This window comes from Pteronotus mesoamericanus, unplaced genomic scaffold (genome assembly GCF_021234165.1).
Source record: "Pteronotus mesoamericanus isolate MK-2021 breed Mesoamerican mustached bat unplaced genomic scaffold, CSHL_Meso_final contig_164, whole genome shotgun sequence".
Classification (NCBI taxonomy): domain Eukaryota; kingdom Metazoa; phylum Chordata; class Mammalia; order Chiroptera; family Mormoopidae; genus Pteronotus; species Pteronotus mesoamericanus.
Genome location: NW_026555065.1, coordinates 1,733,641 through 1,756,172, shown reverse-complemented (window position 1 = coordinate 1,756,172; position 22,532 = coordinate 1,733,641). Strand labels below are relative to the sequence as shown.

The window sequence follows — 22,532 nt, the reverse complement described above, 5'->3', positions numbered from 1 at the left end:
AGTCCCTTAGTACATGGGCGATATTTTTTTTCTCTTCTTGAAAGGAATGTGTATTTGCCAGTTGTTGAATGCATTGTCCTATCTCCTATAGATCAAACTTGTTGTGTTAGTTAAGTATTTTATGGCCTTCCTATTTTCTACCCACTTTATCTATCAATTACTAAAGGAGTTGTGTTGAAATATATCGTCTTTCGCCTTGCAATCCTGTCAGTGCTTGCTTTAAGATGGTGATATTAGGTACTTATGTCAAAATATTATGTCTTTATTTCAGAGTGTTTATCTTCATGTGATAACTCTTTATCTCTAATGTATTTTGCTTTAAATTCTATTTTTTTATATTAATACACCAATCCTATGTTCGTTTGGTTAGTATGTATCTGCTCTGTGTTTTACTTTCATCATTTGCTTTCATCATTTCTGTGTTCTTTTATTTTGAATGAATCTAGGCATTTCGTTGGTGTTTTTAATTTTCTCTAAGACTTTATTTTAATCGATTAGTTTAATCATTTACATTTATTGCTTATTGATATACTTAAATATTTTCTGACTGTCCATTTTGTACTTTCTACAACCTCGATTTTTTAAATTTTTTCTCTTTCCTCCACTCCTTCGGATTAATTGTTTTCTTCTCTTTTATTCTTTGCATTGGTTTAGAAATTATATTCTATTTCAAGCCACTTACTGATTATCCCTGAATTTTTAACTTAATTTAGCAACACCTAAGGTTAATCACTAAATATATCATGTTCCCAGACAGTATGCAGCCTTAGGCTCAATCTCTTACCTTTATATTAACAGAGTTAGCTTCAGCTGCATGTGACAAAAAACAACAGCAGCTGAAATAAGACAGCAGGATATTTCCAAGTCATGTAAAAGAAAGCAGGAAGTAGAGCACCCAGACTACTTTGGCAGTTCCTTCTATCTTACCAGCCAAGGGGCATTTGAGCCCTTGCCAGCAGAATTGAGATAGGAAAGCTTGCCCTTTCTTTTAGGGACAGTTCTAGGAATTGGCATGCAGCCTGTGTACTCACATGACATTGGCCAAAAATAGCTGCAAGGGAGGCAGAGAAGGCAGTTGCTTTGCTAGGTGAGAGTATTCCTTGTTAAGATCAGGATTCATATCACTAAGGAGGAAGAGGGAATGCCTCCTAAGAAGCACTAGCTGTCTCTGCCACAGTCCTTCTCTCCCCAGACACCAGGACCTTAAGAGTGTCAGATCAACCGCCCTTCCTCTTACCTGTCATCACAGTTTGTCACCTTGTTTTTAGATCTTTAAAATTAGTTATTACTATTGTTATCATTTTATATAATCAGTGTGTATTTAGATATATCCATGTGTTTGCCAGATGTTGTTCTCACTGATAGAGTATCTTACTTCCTCCTCTTGAGTTTTGCTTTGTTTTGTTTTTCCAGAAGTGCGTTAAGAGTTCCATCAGTAAGAGTCTGTGAGTGGTAAAACTGAGTTTTTGTTCTATGGTTGCGTTCACTTTGCCCTGGCTCTTGATTGGGTTTAGAAGTTTAGGTTGATAGTTTTTCCCAGGGCCTTAAAGGTGTTCGTGTTCTGTTGTCCTCTGGCTTCTACTCCAGCTGGTGAGATCCTGTGGAGTGCCTAATCCCTGCCTTTTGTAGGTAACATGTCTTTCTCTCTGGTTGCTTTTGACCTCTCTGGTGTTGGTATTCTGTAGTGTCTCTACAATTTTGTAGGTATATAATATATTTCATGATATTTAGTTTACTTAAAGATCATTGTGATTTTTGTGTCTGAGAATTCACATCTTTCATTGGTTCTCAGAATTTCCAGCTATTATCTCTTTGGATATTGTCTCTCTCCCACTTTGTATAGAGTCTCTTCCCAGTCTTTCCTCTGGGCCTTTCTCTTTAACATTTCAAAAACTTTTTTTCTCTCTCTCTACTATGGTGTAGGTAATTTTCTCAGACTGTTTTTCTAGTTTACTAACTCTTTCTTCAGCTCTGTCTAATCTGATGCCCGGTTCATCCAACAAGAGTTTCTTTTGTTTTTTTCCAGTGACTATATGTTATATTTCTACAATGCATGCGATTAGTTTTCAAATCTCTGTTCTCTTTTTCATAATACGCTGTTCCTAGTGTTTCAGTTTCTCCTTTTATGCCTTTAATCTTTTTAACTGTATCTTTTTTTTACATTTTTCTTTCCAATTATTTTCCTATTCTCTCAGTTCTGAGAACTCTTAATTTTCCTGGGTGTTGTGTCTGCTGACCCTTGTCCATTGTGAGTTATTTCCTCACATGTTTTGGAATTTTTATTATAAGCGCTTACTGAGTGGAACTTATTCCTGTGGAAATTCTTGAATTTCAGAAGTCTTGCACCAGGTGGTTTTCTGTATGTCTCTGAGAGACACTTCAGTGTCCCTAGATCAAGGTCAGCGTTATATTGGTTTATCAGCCCAGGCGGAGTCCTCAGAGCCGCGTTACCATCCCTTTGCTGATGGCCAGGCTCTGTCTAGGTGACCCCTTCTGCAGCCCCAGCTTTGTCCAGTGTCTCAGGGTTATCTCCCCCGGGGGATCTGGTCTCCCATTTCTTCTTAGTTCTCCGCACTGTCCGGGTCCTGCGCACCTGGAACCAGTAGCCCCCCTCAGAGCCACAAGACTCACACTTGCACACTTACAATTCTGGTTTTCAGTTCCCTCTTTATTTTTATCACTTGCAGACTCGTCTTCTTTTTTATGAGTTCAGCTATGCTTTTTTAAAAATGCTCCATTTTTATCTGTCCTGACGAGGGCTTTGTAGTGGGAAGGCTTTTAGGCTCTCTTACTCTCTCATCATCTCTTTGTTTACTCCCTGTCAGAATCACTGCATTCTGTTTTCTTCAACAAACTTACTGAGCTCCCCTTCACGTGCCAGAAGCTGTGCTGGTTCTCATTGTCTCTTCCCTGCCCTCTGTACACTTACATACCCACATATACACACATACACACATGTGAACACATGCACATACACACAGACAAGGTCTCAGAGCTCAAACATCAAATCTCAAGAGATGAGGAAAAAAGAGGGTGGGAAAGAATCCATCCTCCTGAGCACCGCATCTTTAAACCTCACCTCTACACAGCCATTACCCTAAAGACAAACACTGAACACCTAGACACCTATAACTGGTCCCATATGCACTGCTCGGACCTGCTGCAGGCTCAGCCTCTCAGGCAAGTCCTTGGCCTTGCTGGGGCAAGGCCCCTACTCTCCATTTTGAACCCTCCAATCCTGACGCCTCTGGGCATCTTCCCAGCTCGAGGCTGCCTGGGGCAGCTGGCATCCTCCCTGCTGTCCCTGCCCCGTCCTGTCTCAGTTCCCTGCCAGGGCAGCCCCCACCATTCCCCTTAAATGGGCCAGAGGCACCTTCCTGCCACTCACATACCTGAGCTTTCTGTCCGTGGCCCACTGGGTCATCCTGTGCCCTCCCCACACCACCCTGCCCTGGCGCTGTGGCTGCCCCGTCCGCATGGGCCCTAGAATGACTCAGAGAGACCTCAGGCAACATCGTGGTCTCTCGATGGGCCATTTTCTGACCAATTACTCTGTGTAGGAACACATAGATCTGCTCAGATGAAAGGTAGAGAGCTCCTTGACCCCCTCAGATGCCTGTGTACAGCCTAGGATGGCTAGAGGTAAGCAATTTGCTGCTAATAATTGAATATTTGGGGAGAAACATCTATTTCTGTAGCAGTTGTGAAGAATAAACTCAAGGTTGATGGAAATGGCATGTCAGCCGCAAACCATTTCTGCGGTCTTAAAAGAAAATGAAGGGCTGGAAGGGACCACCCCCCCCCCCGGCCCCGGCCCCGGCCCACCTCCAGCCGTGGGAAAGCAGAGTCTCAGAAGAGACGCTTTGCCTCGGAAAGCTCTGCACCGTGGCACTTGCCCAGTTAAGCCAGGCGAGGTAGACAGGCAGATTCTGCACTAGCTGCAGAGACGAGGCTCCCGCCCTCACCTTACGGCCATGCCCCACCATGTGTTCTGTGTGGGCGCATAATAAACACCCCTCTGGCTGCCCAGCGTGTGTCTGTGAAGCACCACCTGCAGACAGGCCCCTCACTTGGTCCTCACAGCCCACGCGAGGAGGAGGATAGAATGGTGGTATTTTGTGGGGGTAAGAAGGCCACCCCTTGTTTAAAACCAGCTGAGAGAGAAGGCTCAGGAAATGACACAATGGAAGTATCGGCCATGCTGCCATCAAGATCTGGCTTGAATGATGCGCTCACTTATGTGGCCCGAATGGTCTTACTGGGAATTTAACCCTAGTCCCAGTCAGAGGTGAACAACCACAGGCCCCATGAGGTTCAGAGCCTGCCTGGAGGGCCGGCCCCTGCTCGGTCCCTCCCCCAGTGGCGCCTCTCCTCCCCCCGGGGGCGGGGCTCAGGAGAGAGATCACAGAAGTCCTTCCACGCAGGTCGGTGGAGCCAGAGGGTGGAGGGTGGCCCTGCGGTAGTCTCCCCTGCAGGTGAGGCCCTCCCGACCCTTCCCAAGCCCTCCCAACTCCTGGGCCGGTGGGAGAAGGTTTGCTGACTCCTTGTGCCACCCCACTGAGGGGCAGGGAAGAATTTTTACTGAGATGCCTGAGCTTCTCCTGCTGAATCACTCCTGGGGGCCCCACCTCCTTCCCTGCCTCCCCCTGCCTATGAGCCTGGAAGGAAGAGCTGACCCTGGGGATGATCATGTAATTCACACTATAAACGCTGCCCACTGCCCGACCGCTTGTCAGCAGTTGAGCAAACATTGGACATCTGTGCATCCTTCCATAAATCATTTAACTTCTCTAATCGGATGCTCTCTCCTGGGTAAGTAGGCATTAGATAGGTAGTTGTGAACCTTCAGCCATGAAGAGCTTTTTATTATGTAAAATTGATGCGGAGCCTCAATATTAATATAGAAAAAGGCAGGATTATTTTAGCATGAATGTTAGTATTCATCATAGACACTTCTTTATGAAGTCATCCGTGAGACTTCAACACTTCAAGTTGAACATAGATGAATCTGTGTGTTATTTTTTTAATTACATACAGTTAAAAATACTTCTTAACAATTTGAATCAAACATCTGTAGAAGCCCTCACCCACCTCATACCCTCTGACTAAATGGGTCTCTGAGGTCCCATCTGATCCCACTTCCTGCATTACTGCTGAGGAGAGACTGAGTGTCACCCCTGCCACTAGGGCTGGAATCCTAAAGGGACGTGCAGAGAGCCTTCAAGCGAGGCTCGCAGTCCCAGCAAGGAAGCGTGCGGTGACGCGGGGCCCTCGGCCTCACAGCCGCCCCTCGCCAGCGCTGCCCCTGCCGGCCTGCCGTAGCAGCTCGTGGGGGTACTTGTTCTGGACGTGGCCAGTGTGTAACTGGACCAGGCCTGATTTCTTAAAACAGGCTTGTGGGTCCTTGGCATCCTCTCCCATGCAGAGTCCGCAGTGGGAGAGGAGGATCCTGGTGGCCGGGGCCTCTCCCTGAGGGAGGGGGTCCCGTGGTCCGGAGAGGCCCCGCGGGAGTCCAGAGTAGCGTCAGCTTGCGGAGCTTTCTCCCTAGGCCCTCCAGTCCCGCCCTGCGGTGCCTCTCAGGCCAGTGTCAGGCTTCTGGGGAAGCCCTGTTGTCCGACTGACTTGTCTTGGAGGCCGCTGTGTGATTGTCCCTTAAGGGGCTTCCAGTGCAGTGTTAGGGGAAGATGGGCTCGGATGATGGTGTCGTGTGGCAAATAAAGTGTGTGCTTTGGGGAGGATGACGAGGTGTTTGCACAGTTCCATCTGGGAGAGATGGCATCTCTCAGGAGGTGACAGATAGAAAGGCTCCTAGAATAAAGACCACCCAGCTCGTGCTCCGAGGACAGGCCGTCCTGCAGGGTGGTGCCATCCCCTGGCCCCAGCACGGAGGGGAAAGGACAGCGTGGTGGCTAAGGGCTTAGGCACGGTCAGGCTCCGTGGCTGTGGACAGGTTCTGTAATCTTTCTGTGCTTTACTTTTCTCATCTGTAAAGTGGGGATAATTTTAATAATAGAGTTGCTGAGATTAAATAAGCTATTTGATTAAAAGTGCCTGACCCATACAACTTTGAACTGGGAGAACACAGATAGGCCATTTTGCCATCCTCACTTCAGTTTACCAGTTAAAAATTACTTGTTGAGCACCTGTAATGTACAGGTTACTCTTTTTAAGATGTAGAAATTTTAAACTCACTGTCCCCGAACTCAGAGAGCACAGTAGTTGGTATCCTGGATGCAGACCCCGACGCGGCCACCGTCTGGCTCTGGGGCCTGCCCTGTGTCATGCTCCTTGGCACCTCAGCTGCTTCTGTGTGTGAATGGGCACCGAAGGCCATGTGCACCTGTACAGCAGCCGGAAGGCAAACGGCAGGTGTTGGGGAGTAGGTGCAGACACACAGAATATACAGATAACTTTGTCCTGCCACAGGACTACTTATAGAGAGCCTGCTCTATAGGCCAGGCCTTGCAGCCACACCAGCAAGTTATTAAATGACTGCAATGCATGGTGTTCTTTAGGAAGTTATATGAGAGACGAAAAGTGTGGTGACCCCAAACAGGTAAATTTCTATTTGGGAAGAAACTAGAAAAGCAACTGAGAGCAGAGAGGGAGGTGTCAGTGAGGGAGCACTGCACTAGGAGCCCAGACGCCTGAGCCCAGGCAGCACCTCCCCACCGCAGCCCGCGGGCACATCGCCCCGCCCGCCCCGGCCTTCTGCAGCACACAGGCAGGGCGCTCCCACGCGGGAGGCGCTTGGAACTGTCCTGCTGGCAGTCTTCAGGAAGGCGTGTCATGAAATGGATGGGCAAAACATTAGGAACATTATTGCGGAAGGAGAGTCCAACTCCAGTGAAACACTGGACACTATGCCCAGATGAAGAAGGGAGTGTACTGAGCAACTGCAGTTCTTCTTCATGAGGTGTCGGGTTCTCACCAACACCCTTCACTGCGCCAGCACGATTTGCTTCTCAGCCCCACCTGCGGGGGCGTCTGTACCAGGTGACACCAGCTGTCTTTGGTTGTTGTTGACTCGTGTCTCTCTCCCCCACCCCCGTGTCCCACTTTTGGACCCATCCTGCCTCTTACAGTCCCATCCTTTTCCCTTCATTATGTCTCCATCTTCTGTGGCGAAGTTTGTGGACCATAATATTTCAACCCGCACCAGTTTAATTGTTGCAATTGGCCCTGAGAGAATCAAGGAAATGAGAGTGGCTCCCACTGCCTGGCGAGGAGGCCAACGAGATCAGTCAGCGGCTCCAGCCTGCCGTGCACCCTGCCAGCCCCTGCAGAGTGGCCGCCAACCCGCTCCCTGGACAGACAGGGGCCCGGGTGTCTGGGGCAGTCGCCTGGAGTCTCCTGGCAAGCAGCACGTGGGCGTGCCGGCTCCAGGGAGACCACGCTGGACTCCCACTGTTCCCTGGAGCACGGCGGGGCTGAGAGCTTGTCCACACCCGGACAAGCTCTCAGCAGGGGTGTCCTATTCACCCGAGTGCTAGGGGGCCAGAGCCCCCCTCCCAGGCCCTCAGAGACTCCCAGACCCCAGCCTGTGAGGTCGGCCTCCGGTGGCAGGTGCAGGTGGACACATGGTCCTGAGCATGGCATTTGGAGTCAGGGGACTCCTGTTGCGAGTCCAGCCCAGCCATTTGCTTCAGTAACCTCGGATGGGTCCCTGAGTGTCTGCCTCCTCACCTGGTAGGTGGAGGCACATAGCTGGGTGCACCTCCAGAGCCAGCGTGGGATTCGGTGGGAAAATTAGGACAAAGCCCTCAGCAAATGCCTGGCCACAGCGCTCGGCCCGCGGTGCTGCAGTCAGTGTGAGTGCTGCTCGGAGTGCCATTTCCACCCAACTTCAGACAGGCTTTCCCCCAAATTATCCATCAGGTTTTGTTTGTTTGCTCGTTAAACTCACGAGGAATCCTTGTATCACGTGTCACAGGGCTGGAGGAGCGTCAGCCGTACCCCAGGGAGGAAGGAAGAACACACCCTGCCTGCGTCTCAGGGTCGCAGTCCAGCCCTGAGAATGTACCGGAGTAGAAGCCAGAAATCTGGGTTCAGCCCCAGCACTTAACTAGTCACTTCACCTCCCGGGCTCAGTTTCCCCTTCTGTGAAATGGGGTGGTGGTGCGCCTGGGCTGGTGGGAGGAGGGAGAGGTAAGTCCGAGCGACCTGCCACTGAGACAGAGCACTCTCCCAGTGTGTCCAAGGGATGGCGCTGCCAGAGGTCAGGACCTGGGACGGGTCAGGCTCAAAGGCTGCACCTCGGTCCCACCTCCGGTCACGGGCCTGAATCATGTGGTAGAAATAAGGTCGGGGAAATGCACCCAGATGTTGATTCCCCGAGGACCTTGCCCCCCCGAGATCAGCCGAGGGGGAGCCCTGGGCAGTGGGTTTGGGTTACAGAGATTTCTGATCCGGTTCCAGCTCAGGGAGCCCAGGTAGCTCAACCATTTCCTCCTCTGTAAAGCGTCCACCCATGTGGCTTGGTGCCTCTAGCCTAGACTGTGAGGGGGGCTCATGGACCCTGCAGGCAGAGATGCCGCCAGGCCTGGGTTCATGGCCGCGGGGTCTCCTACCCCGTTCCTCCCCGCTCCGCTTCCCTCAAGCAGCTGCCTCTGCCCTCGCTCCTTGCACACTGGCTTCTCAGTATGTTTAGTCACACAGTGGTCCACACTGGCAGCAGCTCCCAAATGCACATGCTGCCACCCTGGGTGCTGCCCCTCCATGTCTGCCTGTCTCTCTCCCTCTGTGGTTCCCCTTCTCATCCCTCCCAGGCCAGGCAGCACTAGCTAGGGTCAGAACCACTTGTCCAGGGCACTCCCTTGCAAGGCAGTGTAAAGCAGAGTCACCTCCCAGCCAAGGAGGGCAGGAAAGGGACAGAGCCCCCCCCAGAGCTGTGAGTGCACCCTCTCCTCCTCCCCCCCCACTCCCAGGGCACTTGGGCAAAGTGCTCCCCTGCAGCGCGGCCATCAGCCTTCCCAACTGGAGGAATGCCTCCGCTCTCCCCTCCCGCAGTTCCGCTCTGCTTGTTCCCGAACAGATGACAACAGAGATGGAGCATATGGGCCCCAAAGTCACCGGGCATTCTGGGAAAGTGACTCTGCTACCCCAGGCTTGGCGGGAGGGGCCCATCAGCTCCTGAGCACAGCTTCTCCCTTTGTTCTTCACAAGGGCACAAGGTCACCTCTCCTGAGCCTCCTGACAGGGAAGCACACACACACACACACCGACTTCAGGGAGAATTCCCTCCATCTAGGCAGCGCTTTAGGAAGGCAGGGGGAGGCTGGGCATACAACGGGGGAGAACATTCGGGAGCCAAGAACATATGGGGGCTGGGCCTCTGCCGCCTGGGGGTCACCCCGCCGACCTGGCCTCCACCCCCCCTTCCCAGCAGCAGTCTGAACCAGGCACCTGCTCCCTTCGGGTCCTGCAGGTATGTTTGGAGCCCCTCCAGAGAGCCCTGTGCAGATCACAGGAGGCACCGGCCCAGAGCCCAGCCCCCTGACGCCAGCCTTGGTGATGCTCTGCCTTGGGCTGGGTGACCTCAGCACTCTCCAAGCTGATTTTCCTCCCCCTGCACCTCTGACGGACTCTGTGTGCCTCTGAGCTGGACCATGCAGGACTCTCCAGGGAGGGTTTTCCTTACCCGAATTGGGAAAGCTGGGTAAAGGGACACAGCGTCAGCCCAGGGCAAAGAAGCCTGGGCTTCCTCCTTCCTGTCCCCAGAGACATCCCAGGCCTGACCAAGCAGCCCCTTCCCCTCCCCTGGCCTGGTGTCAGGGCACCTGGGCCATCTGAGCCCTGGGCCCAGATCCCTCCCAGATGTGTGGTGAGCTTATTTGGAAGCAGCTCGGAGCTTCGAGCAGCCGGCGAGGGGCTGGCCGACCCCCAGGCCTGCAGCTCAAGACTGGCATGGGCTGGGAAAGCAGCGCTGAGAGCCCAGCTCAGGAGACAAGAAGAGGCCCAAGGAGGGGGCAGACAGCAGAGGGAGCAGAGCTGCTGGAGCGGGAAGTCTCAAAGCGGGGGAGTGGGGGTGAGGGCAAGGGCAAGAAAGGCGCAGGCAGCACCGCTGCTCTCTGCTCACCACTGTGCTTCCCAAGACCCAGGCTCCCGCTTTGGTCAGGCACGAAGCTGCCAGCTGTTCATTCCTTTGCAGGCAAGCCACTTGGTGAGGCAGAGGAAAGGGAATGCTTTTCTGATTTCTTTTCACCTTTGACCTGTGGCCAGCATGACCCTGTGGCTGCCCTCTTTTCTGGCTTTCCCTGGGAACTCCCAGGGGGCCCTAAGATTGTGAGTGTGAACCTTGATTCTTCAGAGCAGCAGGGGAGGGCACTGGCAAAATACAGCCCAGCCTGCCTGTGGACTAAGTAGGTTAGAGCCCAAGACGGGCCCGTTGAGACAGTACCAGCCCCTCCAAAATCCAGCCCCCAACTTCCCACCAGCCACCAGAGGTGACCTGCACACACCAGCACTTCCCTCCTCCCTCTGACACACCTGCCTTCCCTCCACTCGTGGGCTGTGACCTACTCATGGAAGTTTAGGCAGCAAGAAAACTGGAAGGGATTAACACAGCCTCTGCAGTGCGATCTGTGGTCTCCGGGCGGCAACTGGACTGGAACACCAGCAACTCGGGAGCCAGGCCTTGACTGGCCAGCTGCTGGAGCGATGCTGGGCCAAGGAGGGGCGGCAGTGTGCGGGCGGGGCCGGCCTCGCCCTTAGGGGCACCAGGCTGGTTGGAATGTCAGGAGAAAGCTGCCCAGCACCAGGCAGTCCGAGGTGCGCCGTGAGTGCTCCAGACGGCATGTCACTGCCGTGCCTCGGGCCTCAGTCATCCAGCTGTGAAATGGGGCTGACCGGTCCCGGCCGAGAGCAGGCCGAGGCAGGTGCAGTGAAGTGCAGAGTCTGGGGATCACCTGTCACAGCCTGCTCCTCTTCTCCGCAGGGCCACCCGTTCATTGTGCAGTTCAACGATGGAAACGCCACAGTGGTGTCCATGTGGGTGTGCAGGGCGCTGGAGGAGAGACGGAGCCAGCAGGGGCCCCCCTGAGGCCTCGGTGGGGCGCTGAAAGCCAGGACTGGTCACCAAGGAGAAAGCCCACCTGTCACGCCCCCCTTTGGTTTGCTCTCTGTAGCAGAAGAGCTTTGCTGGGCCTGAGCTTCCCTGCTCTCACCCTCGACTGTGCTGGCAGATGCCCTGGCCTAGGGAGCCGTCGGGGGAGCCAGCCCTGGCCAGGGGGAGCCCTCACCCCTCCAGCTGGGAGGCACCGACTGAGAGGAAGGCCGAAGGTTGGAGGCATCGAGAACAGAGGCTTCCTCTGCCGCCGCCCCTCTTCCTTCTTCCTAACGTTTTTTCTGTAAAGGGTCAGGTACCATCAGCATCACTGATGGGAATAAAAGTATTCCTGCTTCGTGACTGCCTCCCCCGTGAGGAATGTACTGTTCAGGGTGTCTGTCGCCCACCCAAGGCTGAGGGCGGTGCGGGGACTCCCACTTCCGCAGGGGCATGAGGCAGCACCAGCCCCCTGGGCTCCTGCCAACACCGAGTGCGCCTCGGCATTCTCGAGGGAGGCCCACAGCCCAGCCCACTGACAGGCCCAAACCCCAAGCATGGGGGTCCTCGAACCAAGTCCCTTGGAGAGGAGCAGCTGAGTCAGCAGTAAAGCCAGGATCTCAGACCCCTATGTGTGCTCCCTGCCGGACTGGGGTTTGACCCCCAGAGGCTCCAGCACAGTGATTTGACCATGAGGGGTGGGTTAGGGGGTGTAGAAGCTCAAGAGTTCGAAAAAGGCCCTCTTCCACCCTCCACTTCCATTCCACTCCGCCGGCCCCTCTCTACAGCAAGCTGCCCCCCACCCTGCAAACCTCATTCACTCAGGCCCTTCACTGCCTTCCCCTCAGGTAGTCTTCTCAACTGCCTACCAGGTAAGCATGGTTACTCCCATTTTACAGACGAGGAACTGAGGCTCAGAGAGGCTCGGGTTTCTACTTGGAAGTCTAAATAGCATCCTAGCCTGCCCAGAAACTACTGATGCTACACACACATCTAGAACCTTCTCTACCACTTTCTCATCTCCATCCTCCCAGGGCCTGAGAGACACACTGGGACTCAGCCGTGACCCCTTTCTCTTCCAGACCCCATATCTAGCCCACCTAGGAGTCTCTGGTCCTCACCTTCAAAATCTATGGATTCCGCCACTTCCCATCCTATCCAAGGCCGGGTGCCTGGACCACTGATGGCAACAGCCTTCTACCAGGCCCGCTCCCACTCTGCCCCCTGCAGTCTAGTCTCCACACGGCTGCTAGAGGGAGCCAGTGCAAACTGGCGGATCACGTCCCTCCCAGCCGCAGAACCTCTGGGGGCCCCTCCACGCAGGACAAGCCAAAGGCCCGGATTGGCCTGTGGGACCCGACGCAACCTGCCCCACTGTCGACCTCAGCTCCCATCACAGCTTGCCCCACAGCAGCCCCCTGGCCTCCTCACTGATCCTTGAACATCCAGGGACACCCGCGTCAGGCCACAGAAGAGACAGCCCACTCCCCGAAGGTTCATGCCCCCTCCACGGAGTAGGGCTCTTTCTGGGAAGCCACTCCCCAGCCTGGGACATCTCCCTGCCCCCGCCCCGCCCCATTCATTTTAACAGCCACGTGACTGGTGCTCGACAGGAACGAAAGCAGAAGATATGTTGCTTTCTGGCCAACAACCCTTAGATGCACATGTGCCTTCTCCACTACCCCCTCTCATGGAAAAAAGACCTGCAGCGGGAGATGGGAGAAGGCTGAGCCACAAACGGCAGGAACCTGAATCCTTGGCCCACCACGTGGAGGAACCAGCCACCCAAGGAACGCCCGTGCTGGACTGGTAAATGAGCTGGACCTAAACTATTGTGTCGCTAGGTTATGGGCAGCTGTATTATGCCATCTAATACAGGCCTTTGTGCTTAGAGTGGGGGCACGCTTCCGCCCTGTATCCACCTCTCTCCTGCATCCTTCAGATCTTTGTTTGAATGGCACCTCAATGAGTGCTGACCTGACTGCTCTATTTGAAGTAGAAACCCCGCCCTGATTGGTGTGAATCAGCGGGTCGGGCATCATCTAAAAACTAGAAAGGTCACCGGTTCAATTCTGTCAGGGCACATGCCTGAGTAGCAGGTTTGGTCCCCTGTGGGGGTGTGCAAGAGGCAACCAATTGATATTTCCCATATCGTTTCTCTCCCTCTCTTTCTCCCTCCCTTCCCCTCTCTAAAAATAAATAAAATCTTTTAAAAATATAAATAAAGAAAAATAAAATGGCAACCCTCCCACAACTATTCCCTGGGACGCATGCTGCCTTGCTAGCACCATTTCTGCCATTGCATGTGACAAAACACTGATCTCACAGTTCCTTTTATCTCCTGTCTCATGGCATCCCCAGAGCCTAGAACGGAGAGCCTGGCCTCGCAGGTGCCCAATAAGAGTTTGCTGCCTGAGTTTGTGGGGCTTTGATTTCCAGTGCAGCTCAGTCCATTGCCCTCGAAGAGGCTGCCCTGTGCGAGGCATCGTTTTGTATTCTCGAGCAGGGTTGGAGGAGTCATTTCGGCAACACTTTTCAAGGCGGCACAGGCCTCCCGCTGCCCCTGGGCCTCGGACACAGCGCTCGTCTCCTTACTGAGCGCCTGTGGTGCCGTGGAGCTAGGGAGGCCACAGAGCTGGCTGGGCTGCAGGCCACGATAGGCTCCCCAGAGGGGCCTGACCACCCCAGAATGTGAACCAGCCACCACCCAGACTCCTTTCTTGTCCTTGCTTTGAGACGATGGACCCAGCAAGCCTGTCACCCCCAAATCCCAAGCCAGGGCGGTGGGGAAAACACGCAGGTCCACGCCAGTGCTGGGCTCGGGGCCTGCTATCAACTCCTTTAATCTTCACACCCATCCGCGAGGTAGGTGACGTTATTTTGCCCGTTTTACAGATGGAGAAACTGAAGCACAGAAGCCAAGAGACTTGCCCAGGGTCACTCAGCAAGTAGCAAAGCACAGTTTGGAACTAAAAACCCCACCGTTGACCACAGCTTCAGGAGTCAGCTCCCCAGGCACGATACATGCGCACGGGAGCACAGGCACGTGCCCCATCCTCTAGCAGAGTTTGCTTGCGAACTTGGGTGTGCGAAGACATGCCCTTGGGACTTCCAGACAGAGTCCCACCTGATGGCACTGCGAGACACTGCTCTAGAGGGCCTGCGAAGCCCTGGCCCGGAGACCAGCTTCCAGGCGGACCTCACACAGAGCGAGCCTCCGCCTGAGCCGCAGTTGCCTCATCAGTAAACGCAGAGGATGCTCTCCCTGCGGGCGGGAGCTCCTCCCAGCCTCCATGCTCTGGAGCAAGAGTTCTCTCCCCTGAGGCCATGGGCCCCTGTGAGCATCCCATGACAGTGACAGAACCCCGCCCCAGAATAACATGCTCCCGACATGCACACACACAGTTTGGTTCACAACCGGGGATCATGGAGCCCCTGCTTTCGCTATAACCCAGCTGAGTGAGGGAACCTGCCAGTGTCCTGCCTGGAGGCCAAGGGCCCGAGGCCTTGGGCTCAAGCTGAACAGTCCCTCATCTTTTGGGGAAGCGTGTGCCTCCAGACCTTTGCACACTCAAGACTGAAGGCCAGAGAATGAGCTCAGCATAAGGCCCTGGGATGGGACCAGCCATGCCCCTCTATCACACGCATGGGCGATGGACAGCTGTTTCCACGTGGGGGTGGTTTGGGGAGCCCAGAGAGGCCACCACACTGCCTCCAAGACATCTGTCCCCGCTGACTGCTGCCCTGATTCCCCACTGGAGCACCACTGTCCTTTAGCTAAATGCGGGCCTATCAGGACGGGAGCCTCTGTTCTCTATCATCGTGGAGGGAGGCTGGGGAGGGAGAGCGCGGACCAGAGTCCCAGGGTGAGGAAGGGAGGCAGCGCTGACCGCTCACAGCCACCCAGGCAGCCTGCTGTGTCGGGCTGCCGCTCCGGGGCCAGGTGGACGCCCAGGACTGTACCTGACCAGGTCCCCACTTCCATATTCCACTTAAAGCTGCCAGAAAAAAAACTCCATCCAAGGGTAGGAGGGAGGCTGAGGCCAGCATGGGCTCCCAAGGGTGTGTATGTGGCGAAGGCCAGCGGGTGTGGTGATGTGGGAGGGGTTCGCGGGGGGCCCCAGGCAGGTGGAAGCAGTGAATGGCTCAGGGGGACCCCAGAGCCTGGTCCTCTGCGGGCACTAGCCACTAGCAGCGGGGGAGGGGAACAACAGGGAAGTGGGAGGAGGTCAGCCAGCCCTTCCTGGCAGGGCCGTTTCAATGCCACTTCCTGGCTTTGTCAGGACCCTTTCTGGAGGGCAGGAGTTGTGCCCCTGATCCACCAGAGACGTTCATAAACTAGGGCGCAGGCAAGGGGGTGAGGCTGGCCGTGGGTGGGAACCCTCTGGGAGGCCAGGTGGGGTCCCCAGAGACAGCGGGGACTGGTGCAGGCCACTGAGATGGCGTATAATGTGGTGCGAGGTTGGGGGGCGGGGGGTGGAGCAGCAGAGCCCAGGCCTCGTAATGACAAATTTTCTGCTGAACAACTACAAATATTCACTGTGACTTTGGACAAAGTCTGAAAAAGACTTCGTTTCCTCCCTTGGCGGTATCATTTGTCTTGTTTTGAAGCCGGGAGATTGCAGGCACGAACTTATAGACTAAAGTTTGTCTTAATTGCTGCGGTGTCACCACCTCTCTGGCAGATAACAGCACTATGAACGAGTCGATGGGGCTGAGCCCTCCAGGTCCTTCTTCTAAAGTGAGACAAATTTCCCTCCTTCGAGCCCAACAGTCCATTGGCAGCTCTGTCATTTATTTATCTCCCTAACAGTTTGCATTAACTTGCAGGGGATAAAAAGTCTCTCCCGCCCGCAGACTTAGTTAAAAAGATCCAGTTGGGGAAGTCAGGTTGTGCTGCTGGTACTTCCTAAGAATTTGCTTTTTATTCCCCTCCTGTTTGGGGAGGGGGGAGGCACTGGGGGTAATAGAAAGAGCAATGGGGGCACATTTCACTAAGACAAGCAGCAAGGGCAGCAGGATGGAGAAGGAGTACACGGGGTTCGCAGAGTTCCCGTGTCCAGATCACTATAGTTCTGAGAAAGAAAAGAACTACTACTGTCTTGCAATATCATATTCCTGGGCATGGCAAACTGTCTTCATCCTTGCCTCATTTGGTCCTCCCAGCCCCATGGAGAATGGGCGCATGGCGACCCCACCTCTGTCCCCAGCTCCATGTTCCCATCACTGAGGGTTCTCCCTGAATGAGCCCAGCCCTCTCTGCCTCTGAGCCACTGCACAGGCTGTTCCCTCAGCCCGGGACACCCTTCCCTACCACCCCTCCTTCTCCTCCCCAATACCTACCCATCTTCCAAGGCTCAGCTGAAATGCAGTTCCTCTGGGGGCGCGGGGTCTTTCCAGCACCCCACCTGGCCCACCTATGGGCCCCAGGGCTCCTGTCATTGCCCCACTTCTCTGTATTGGCCTTACCTGTTTTCTTACACCATCTGTCTGTCTGTTTAGATCATTCCAGTGAGAGCCCCAGAAAGGCAGGAGCCTGGCACTCTGGAGGTGCCCCTGAGAAAGAGCAGTTAAATAAATGGAGGGGAGGGGGTGAGCTTCAGAAAACTCGGTGACTGACCTCCACCATCCCTAATAAACGCTGCAAGGATGGGGTGTGAGTCCTCTTTAATTTCCTCTCTACTATTTCACATGTTTCTAATGTGACACAATGAACATGTATTATTTTTTATAATACTTTAAATCTCTTAGCAGGGCCCTAGGAGAGGCGGCGTTCAGTGGGAGTCTCTGATGCCCACATGGAGCCCCCCTCCTCCACTCACAGCGTCTCTGGTCTCCAGACAATCCTGTGGGGAGGGCGGTGGGCTATAGCAATGAAAAGCATGCGCCTGGAGTCACACAGCCCTGGGCCTGAGTCCTGGCTCCTCCACTGACTCACTGTGTGACCCTGGACAGGATGCTTAACCTCTCTGGGCCTCAGTCTCCTCATTCACAGAATGGGGTGACGACAGTATCCACCTCATGGGATGCCAGTGTCGTTATTAAATCATCTTGCTGCTGACCATGACACACACAAAACACCTCCAACGGACTGGTCTCCTTCCCTTTCCCCCTGCCAGGCAGCCCTGCCCCGCTTACACGCAGAGCCACACACAGCCACTCCTCGGTCTGTGTGAGCCCCCACTTTTTCATCTGCCTCCCACCCTCCAGGTCTGGAGAAAGACAAAAGATGAGGATATAAGATGTGTCACCTCCAGTGAGGGCCTGGCATGTGTGTTCTGTGCTCTAAGGGCAGTGCCTGTGGGTGACCACACCGCCCCTCACCAATGTGATCCCCTGCCCCCACCCAGGGCTGCCTTGGCTTCCTCGGCGCAACTCGGTGCAATAGCTCCAGACTCAGACGGCCACACCCAATGGGGGCAAAGCTCTGGATTCCGGGCAGTGACGCAGGGGGCCGAAGAAGGGGACCGAAGTGCCCTCCCTCCAATCCCAGTGGACAGACACTCTCACTGTAAACTGTTAATCAAGTCCATCTGCCAGTGGCCTCTGTTGTTAGAGGCACCTGTAGCCGGTAGAATATGACCGTCCTCCACCCCCACCAGAAATGTCCACATCCTAGTACCTGGAAACTGTGAATATAGTTGTACAATATGGCCAAGGGGCATTAATGTTGCAGATGGACTTCAGGTTGCTAATAGCTGACCTTAAAATAAGAGTATCCTGAATCATCAGGTGGGCCCAGTGTAACCACAAGGGCCCTTGTAAGTGGTAGAGGGAGGCAGGAGAGGAGCAGCAGAGTCAGGGAGAGATTTGAGGATGCTACGCTGCTGCCTCTGAAGACGGAAGAAGGAACCAAGAGCCAAGGAGTGCAGGCTGCTCCTAGGAGCTGGAAAAGGCAGGGAAACAAATTCTCCCTTGAGCCTCCAGGAAGAATGCAATCCTTCCAGTGCCCTGACTTTAGCCCAGTGACACCCATCTCCAACTTCTGACCTCCAGAATTGTAAAATACTAAATTTGTGCTGTTTAAAAATACCACAGTAATTTGTTATAGCTGCAATAGCAAACTAAAACAAGGTTTCCTCTCCACTTCCCAGCCCAGGCTGTCTCAAATGCTTTGGAACAAGGGCTTCCATATGTCCATCCCCCTACAGTTTACAAAGCCCATAGCCCCCATGCTCAACTGCCTTCCTACTAACCAGCCTACCCTCCCCGACACACACTCTCTCCTGGCGCCATGCACCTAGCACCACAATTCCCATCCTTCAAGAATAGGGCTCCCTCCGGCCTCCAGCTCTGCTCCCCTCCCCACTCCCTCTCCAGAGTTGAGCCTCCCTGAACCCTGGAGACCGGGCCCTTACAGAGCTTCATCAGCTCTGGGTACCTGCTGGAGTGAGGGATACCCCCAGGGCCTCTCTGAACTCTCTGTGGTGGCCAGCACAAACACTGGAGACACTAATTATTCATCACATACTTCCTCAGCCCCTCCGGTGTGACAGGAACTGGGGACACAGCCGCGATTGAGGCAAGGTCTCTGTGCTCTGGAACTGACATTCCAGCAGGGGAGGCAGACAAGAAAAAATACCATAATTTCAAGTGTGGACAATTGCTGTGAAGAATAAACAAAGCTGGGTAAAGGGATGGAGGGGGTAGGATTAGGGCTGGGGAGACAGCAGTGGTGTTGGAGGGAAAGTCACAGGCACTGTGCTCAGGCCGGGCACCTCTCATCTTGGTTAGTTCTCCCAACAGTCCTATGATACCAGCATGTCTATTTTACGGTTTAGGAAGCTAAGGATCAGAGAGGTGACGTGATTCACCCAAAGCTACGTATCTAGTAAGTAGTAGCCTTAAGATTCAAACCCAGACCTGTTTGAGGGAAGGCTATTTTCTCAGCAACAGCTGCCTTCATGTAAGATGCAGGCAATGTTCTCTTAGGACTCTCACCCCAGTAAAAGAGACAAAACACCCATAGTCACCCCATCCCAGGCTGGTGTAGTATAGAGACCTGTGTACAGTGCCACATATATCAGAAGGCAGAAGGCAGAAGTCAGAGTGAATTACAAATGGGGGAGGAAGACATGGGGAAAGCCTCAACAGTTTTTGCAGGTGAAAGACTGCTTCCTGATTGCTGAGCAGTTGCAGAGAACTTCCATTTGCATCTACAGAGGAAGGAGGCTAGGTGGGCCCCTTCTCTGGGGAGACCCCCATCTCTCCCCTGGGGAAAGGAAGATAGCCATTTCTACAGATCAGAAAAGATAGTGAGGTACCAAGACAAATTAATGGAGAGGGTGATCTTTTCAACACATGGTGCTGAGGCAATCGGGTATCTGTGAGCAAAGAATGAATTTGGATCCTCACCTCCCATCATACACAAAAATTAATTCAAAATGGATCATAGCACTTCTGGTCAAGATGGCGGCATAGGTAAACATGGCGGCATAAGTAAATATGGCTCACCTCCTTGCACAACCACATCAAAATTACAACTAAATTATAGAACTCAGAACCATCAGAAATAGAGTTGAATGGGAATCTGGCAACTGCAGAATTAAAGAAACCACATCCATACAGCCTGGTAGGAGGGGCACAGACGTGGAACTGGCTGGTCCCAAATCCACATGGGGTAGATGAAAATTCAAGAGGGATATCCCAAAAGTAAGGAGTCCCAGCCCCCTACCACACCCCACAGCCCAGGGTTCCAGTGCCAGAAAGATAAGTCTCCATAGTTTCTTGCTGCAAAAACCAAGAGAGATTGAGTAGGTGTAAGAAACTTCTGGAGTCCTAGGCAGTTCCCCTTAAAGAACCTACACACAGACTTACTCAGACTCACTCCCTCTGAGCTCCAGCACGGCGGCAGCAGCTTGAAAGGCACCAGTGGCATACAGGGAGAAAATGAAGTGGCTGGCATCAAAGCAAAAGCTGGGGGACAGCTTTCTCCTGGACTGAAAGAGGGGCAGAGGGCATTGTCCCTTCTCTGAGCCTTTGTCCCAGAGCCACAGAGCTGGCTGGCACCATATATGAGACTCCATCAACATGGCTAATACCAGTTGACCTGCCCTGGAGGTCCCCTGAAGCTCTTTCCCACCCAAATTACAGCTGTTAATGTAATGGCTTTTCCACACGCGTCAAGAATGGCCAGTCTTGACTCATGATTCACAACTTTCTAATTCCCTTCAAACAACAGCTGGTCTCAGTGAGCCCCCAGCCCTTACCCCACCTCACCCCTCTACCTCTTGCTAAGTGGCTGCAGGCACAGCACTAGCAGCAACCAGTCTAGATTCACAGCTTGGCTTCACTTGGGAATTGCCAAGCCCAGCACAAGTAGCAGCCATTTCAGATTGCTTTGTAGCTCAGGCAGGATGGCCCCAGGAAAAACACAGGTGGGGGCTGACCTTGCCCTGTACCACCCAGGAAACTCCAGGGCCTGTGCACCCGGTGGACTGTTACAGACTTCACCACCACCCTGTCCCTGCACAGCTGATTCTCCACAGAGGGTGGAGGTTGGTGGTCAGTGGTCACAGCCAGTCCTTGCCGCTGACTGGCCCGGGCAAATCTCTCCCATTGATCTCCCAGAGGCAACCAAGGCGCAACTATAAGAGGAGGGTATACTCAGCCCACATGAAAGGCACACCTCAAGTACCCACCTTGGGTGACAGGGAAGGCTGTGCTACAGGACCCTACAAGACACCTACCACATTAGGCCACACTACCAAGACAGGGAGTCAAAGCAGCTCTTCCTAATACATAGAAACAAACAGAGGGAGGCTGCCAAAATGAGGAGACAAAGAAACATGGCCCAAATGAAAGAACAGATCAAAACTCCAGAAAAAGAACTAAACAAAATGGAGATAAGCAATCTTTCAGATGCAGAGTTCAAAACACTGGTTATAAGGATGCTCAAGAAACTTAGTAAGGACCTCAGCAGCAGAAAAAAGATCCAGTCAGAAATGAAGGATAAACTAACTGAAATAAAAAAACAGCTTACAGGGAAACAACAGTAGAGTGGATGAAGCTGAGAATCAAATCAATGATTTGGAACATAAAGAAACAAAAAATAACCAATCAGAACAACAGGAAGAAAAAAAGAATCCAAAAAAAAAAAAAAGGAGGATAGTGTAAGCAGCCTCTGAGACAACTTCAAGCATTCCAACATTTGCATCTTAGGGGGGCCACATGGGGAAGAGAAAGAGCAAGCAATTGGCAAGCTATCTGAAAAAAATAATGAAAGAGCCCTGGCTGGTGTGGCTCAGTGGATTGAGTGCTGGCTGGCAAATCAAAGGGTCGCCAGTTCGATTCCCAGTTAGGGCATATGCCTGGATTGTGAGCCAGGTCCCCCCTAAGGGGCATGCGAGAGGCAACCACACATTGAGGTTTCTCTCCCTCTCTTTCTCTCTTTCTCTTCCCCTCTGTCTAAAAATAAAGAAATGAAATCTTTTTTAAAAATAATGAAAGAAAACTTCCCTAATTTAGTGAAGGAAATAGACATGCAAGCCCTAGAAGCTGAGAGTCCCAAACAAGATGGATGCAAAGAGACCCACTCCAAGACACATCATAATTAAAATGCCAAAGGTTAAAAATACAGAGAGAATTTTAAAAGCAGCAAAAGAAAAACAGTTAGTTACCTACAGGAGAGTTCCCAAAAGACTTCCAGCTGATTTCTCAAAAGAAACTCTGCAAGCTAGAAGGGACTGGCAAGAAATATTCAAAATCATGAAAAGCAGGGACCTACAGCCAAGAATGTTCTACCCAGCAAAGCTATCATTTAGGATCAAAGGGCAGAAAAAGAACTTCCCAGACAAAAAGAAAACTAAAGAAGCTAATCATCACAAAGCCATTATTATATGAAATATTAAAGGGACTTATGAAAAAAAGATCAAAACTATGAACAATAAAACTGGCAAAAATACATATCTATCAACAACTGACTCTAAAAAACAAACTAAGAAAACAAGAAGAGCAGAGACAGAATCACAGATACAGAGAGCATTTTGATGGTTGCCAGATGGGAAGGGGGCTGTGGGGGAACGGGTGAGAGGTGAGGGGATTAAGAAGTACAAATAGGTAGATACAGAATAGCCATGGGGAGGTTAAGTACAGTATAGGAAATGGAGGAGCCAAAGAACTTATATGCATGACCCATGGGCATGAACAATGGTGTGGGCACAGCCTGAGGGAGTGGGGGGTGCTGGGTGGAGGAGTCAAAGGGGGAAAATTAGGAGAACTGTAAAAGCATAATCAATAAGATATAATTTTTAAAAATAAAATAAAAATGGATCATAGCCATAGATGTAAGAGCTAAAACTACAAAGTTCTTAGAAGAAAATAGGAGTAAATCTTACAACTTTGGGGTCAGATAGGACACCAAAAACACAAGCAGCCAAAAAAAAATAAAATAGATAAAGTGGATGTCATCAAAAATAAAAACATTTGTGCTTCAAAGGACATCATTAAGAAAGTAAGGAGACAATCCAAAGAACATATTTGCAAAACC

At 52.5% G+C, this 22,532-nt stretch overlaps 1 protein-coding gene across 7 annotated transcripts in view; it reads left to right on the top strand.

The window, feature by feature from the left end:
- The window catches only part of MAP2K5 (mitogen-activated protein kinase kinase 5), a 249,028-nt gene extending 237,666 nt beyond the window's left edge, over positions 1-11,362 (top strand). For all 7 annotated transcript variants that reach the window (XM_054565240.1, XM_054565238.1, XM_054565237.1 and 4 more), the window contains one exon: positions 10,937-11,362. In XM_054565240.1, coding sequence (XP_054421215.1) covers positions 10,937-11,041 — 105 coding nt within the window. In that variant the 3' untranslated portion in view covers positions 11,042-11,362. The remainder of the gene's footprint in view (positions 1-10,936) is intronic.
- The last annotated feature ends 11,170 nt before the right edge of the window (positions 11,363-22,532 follow it).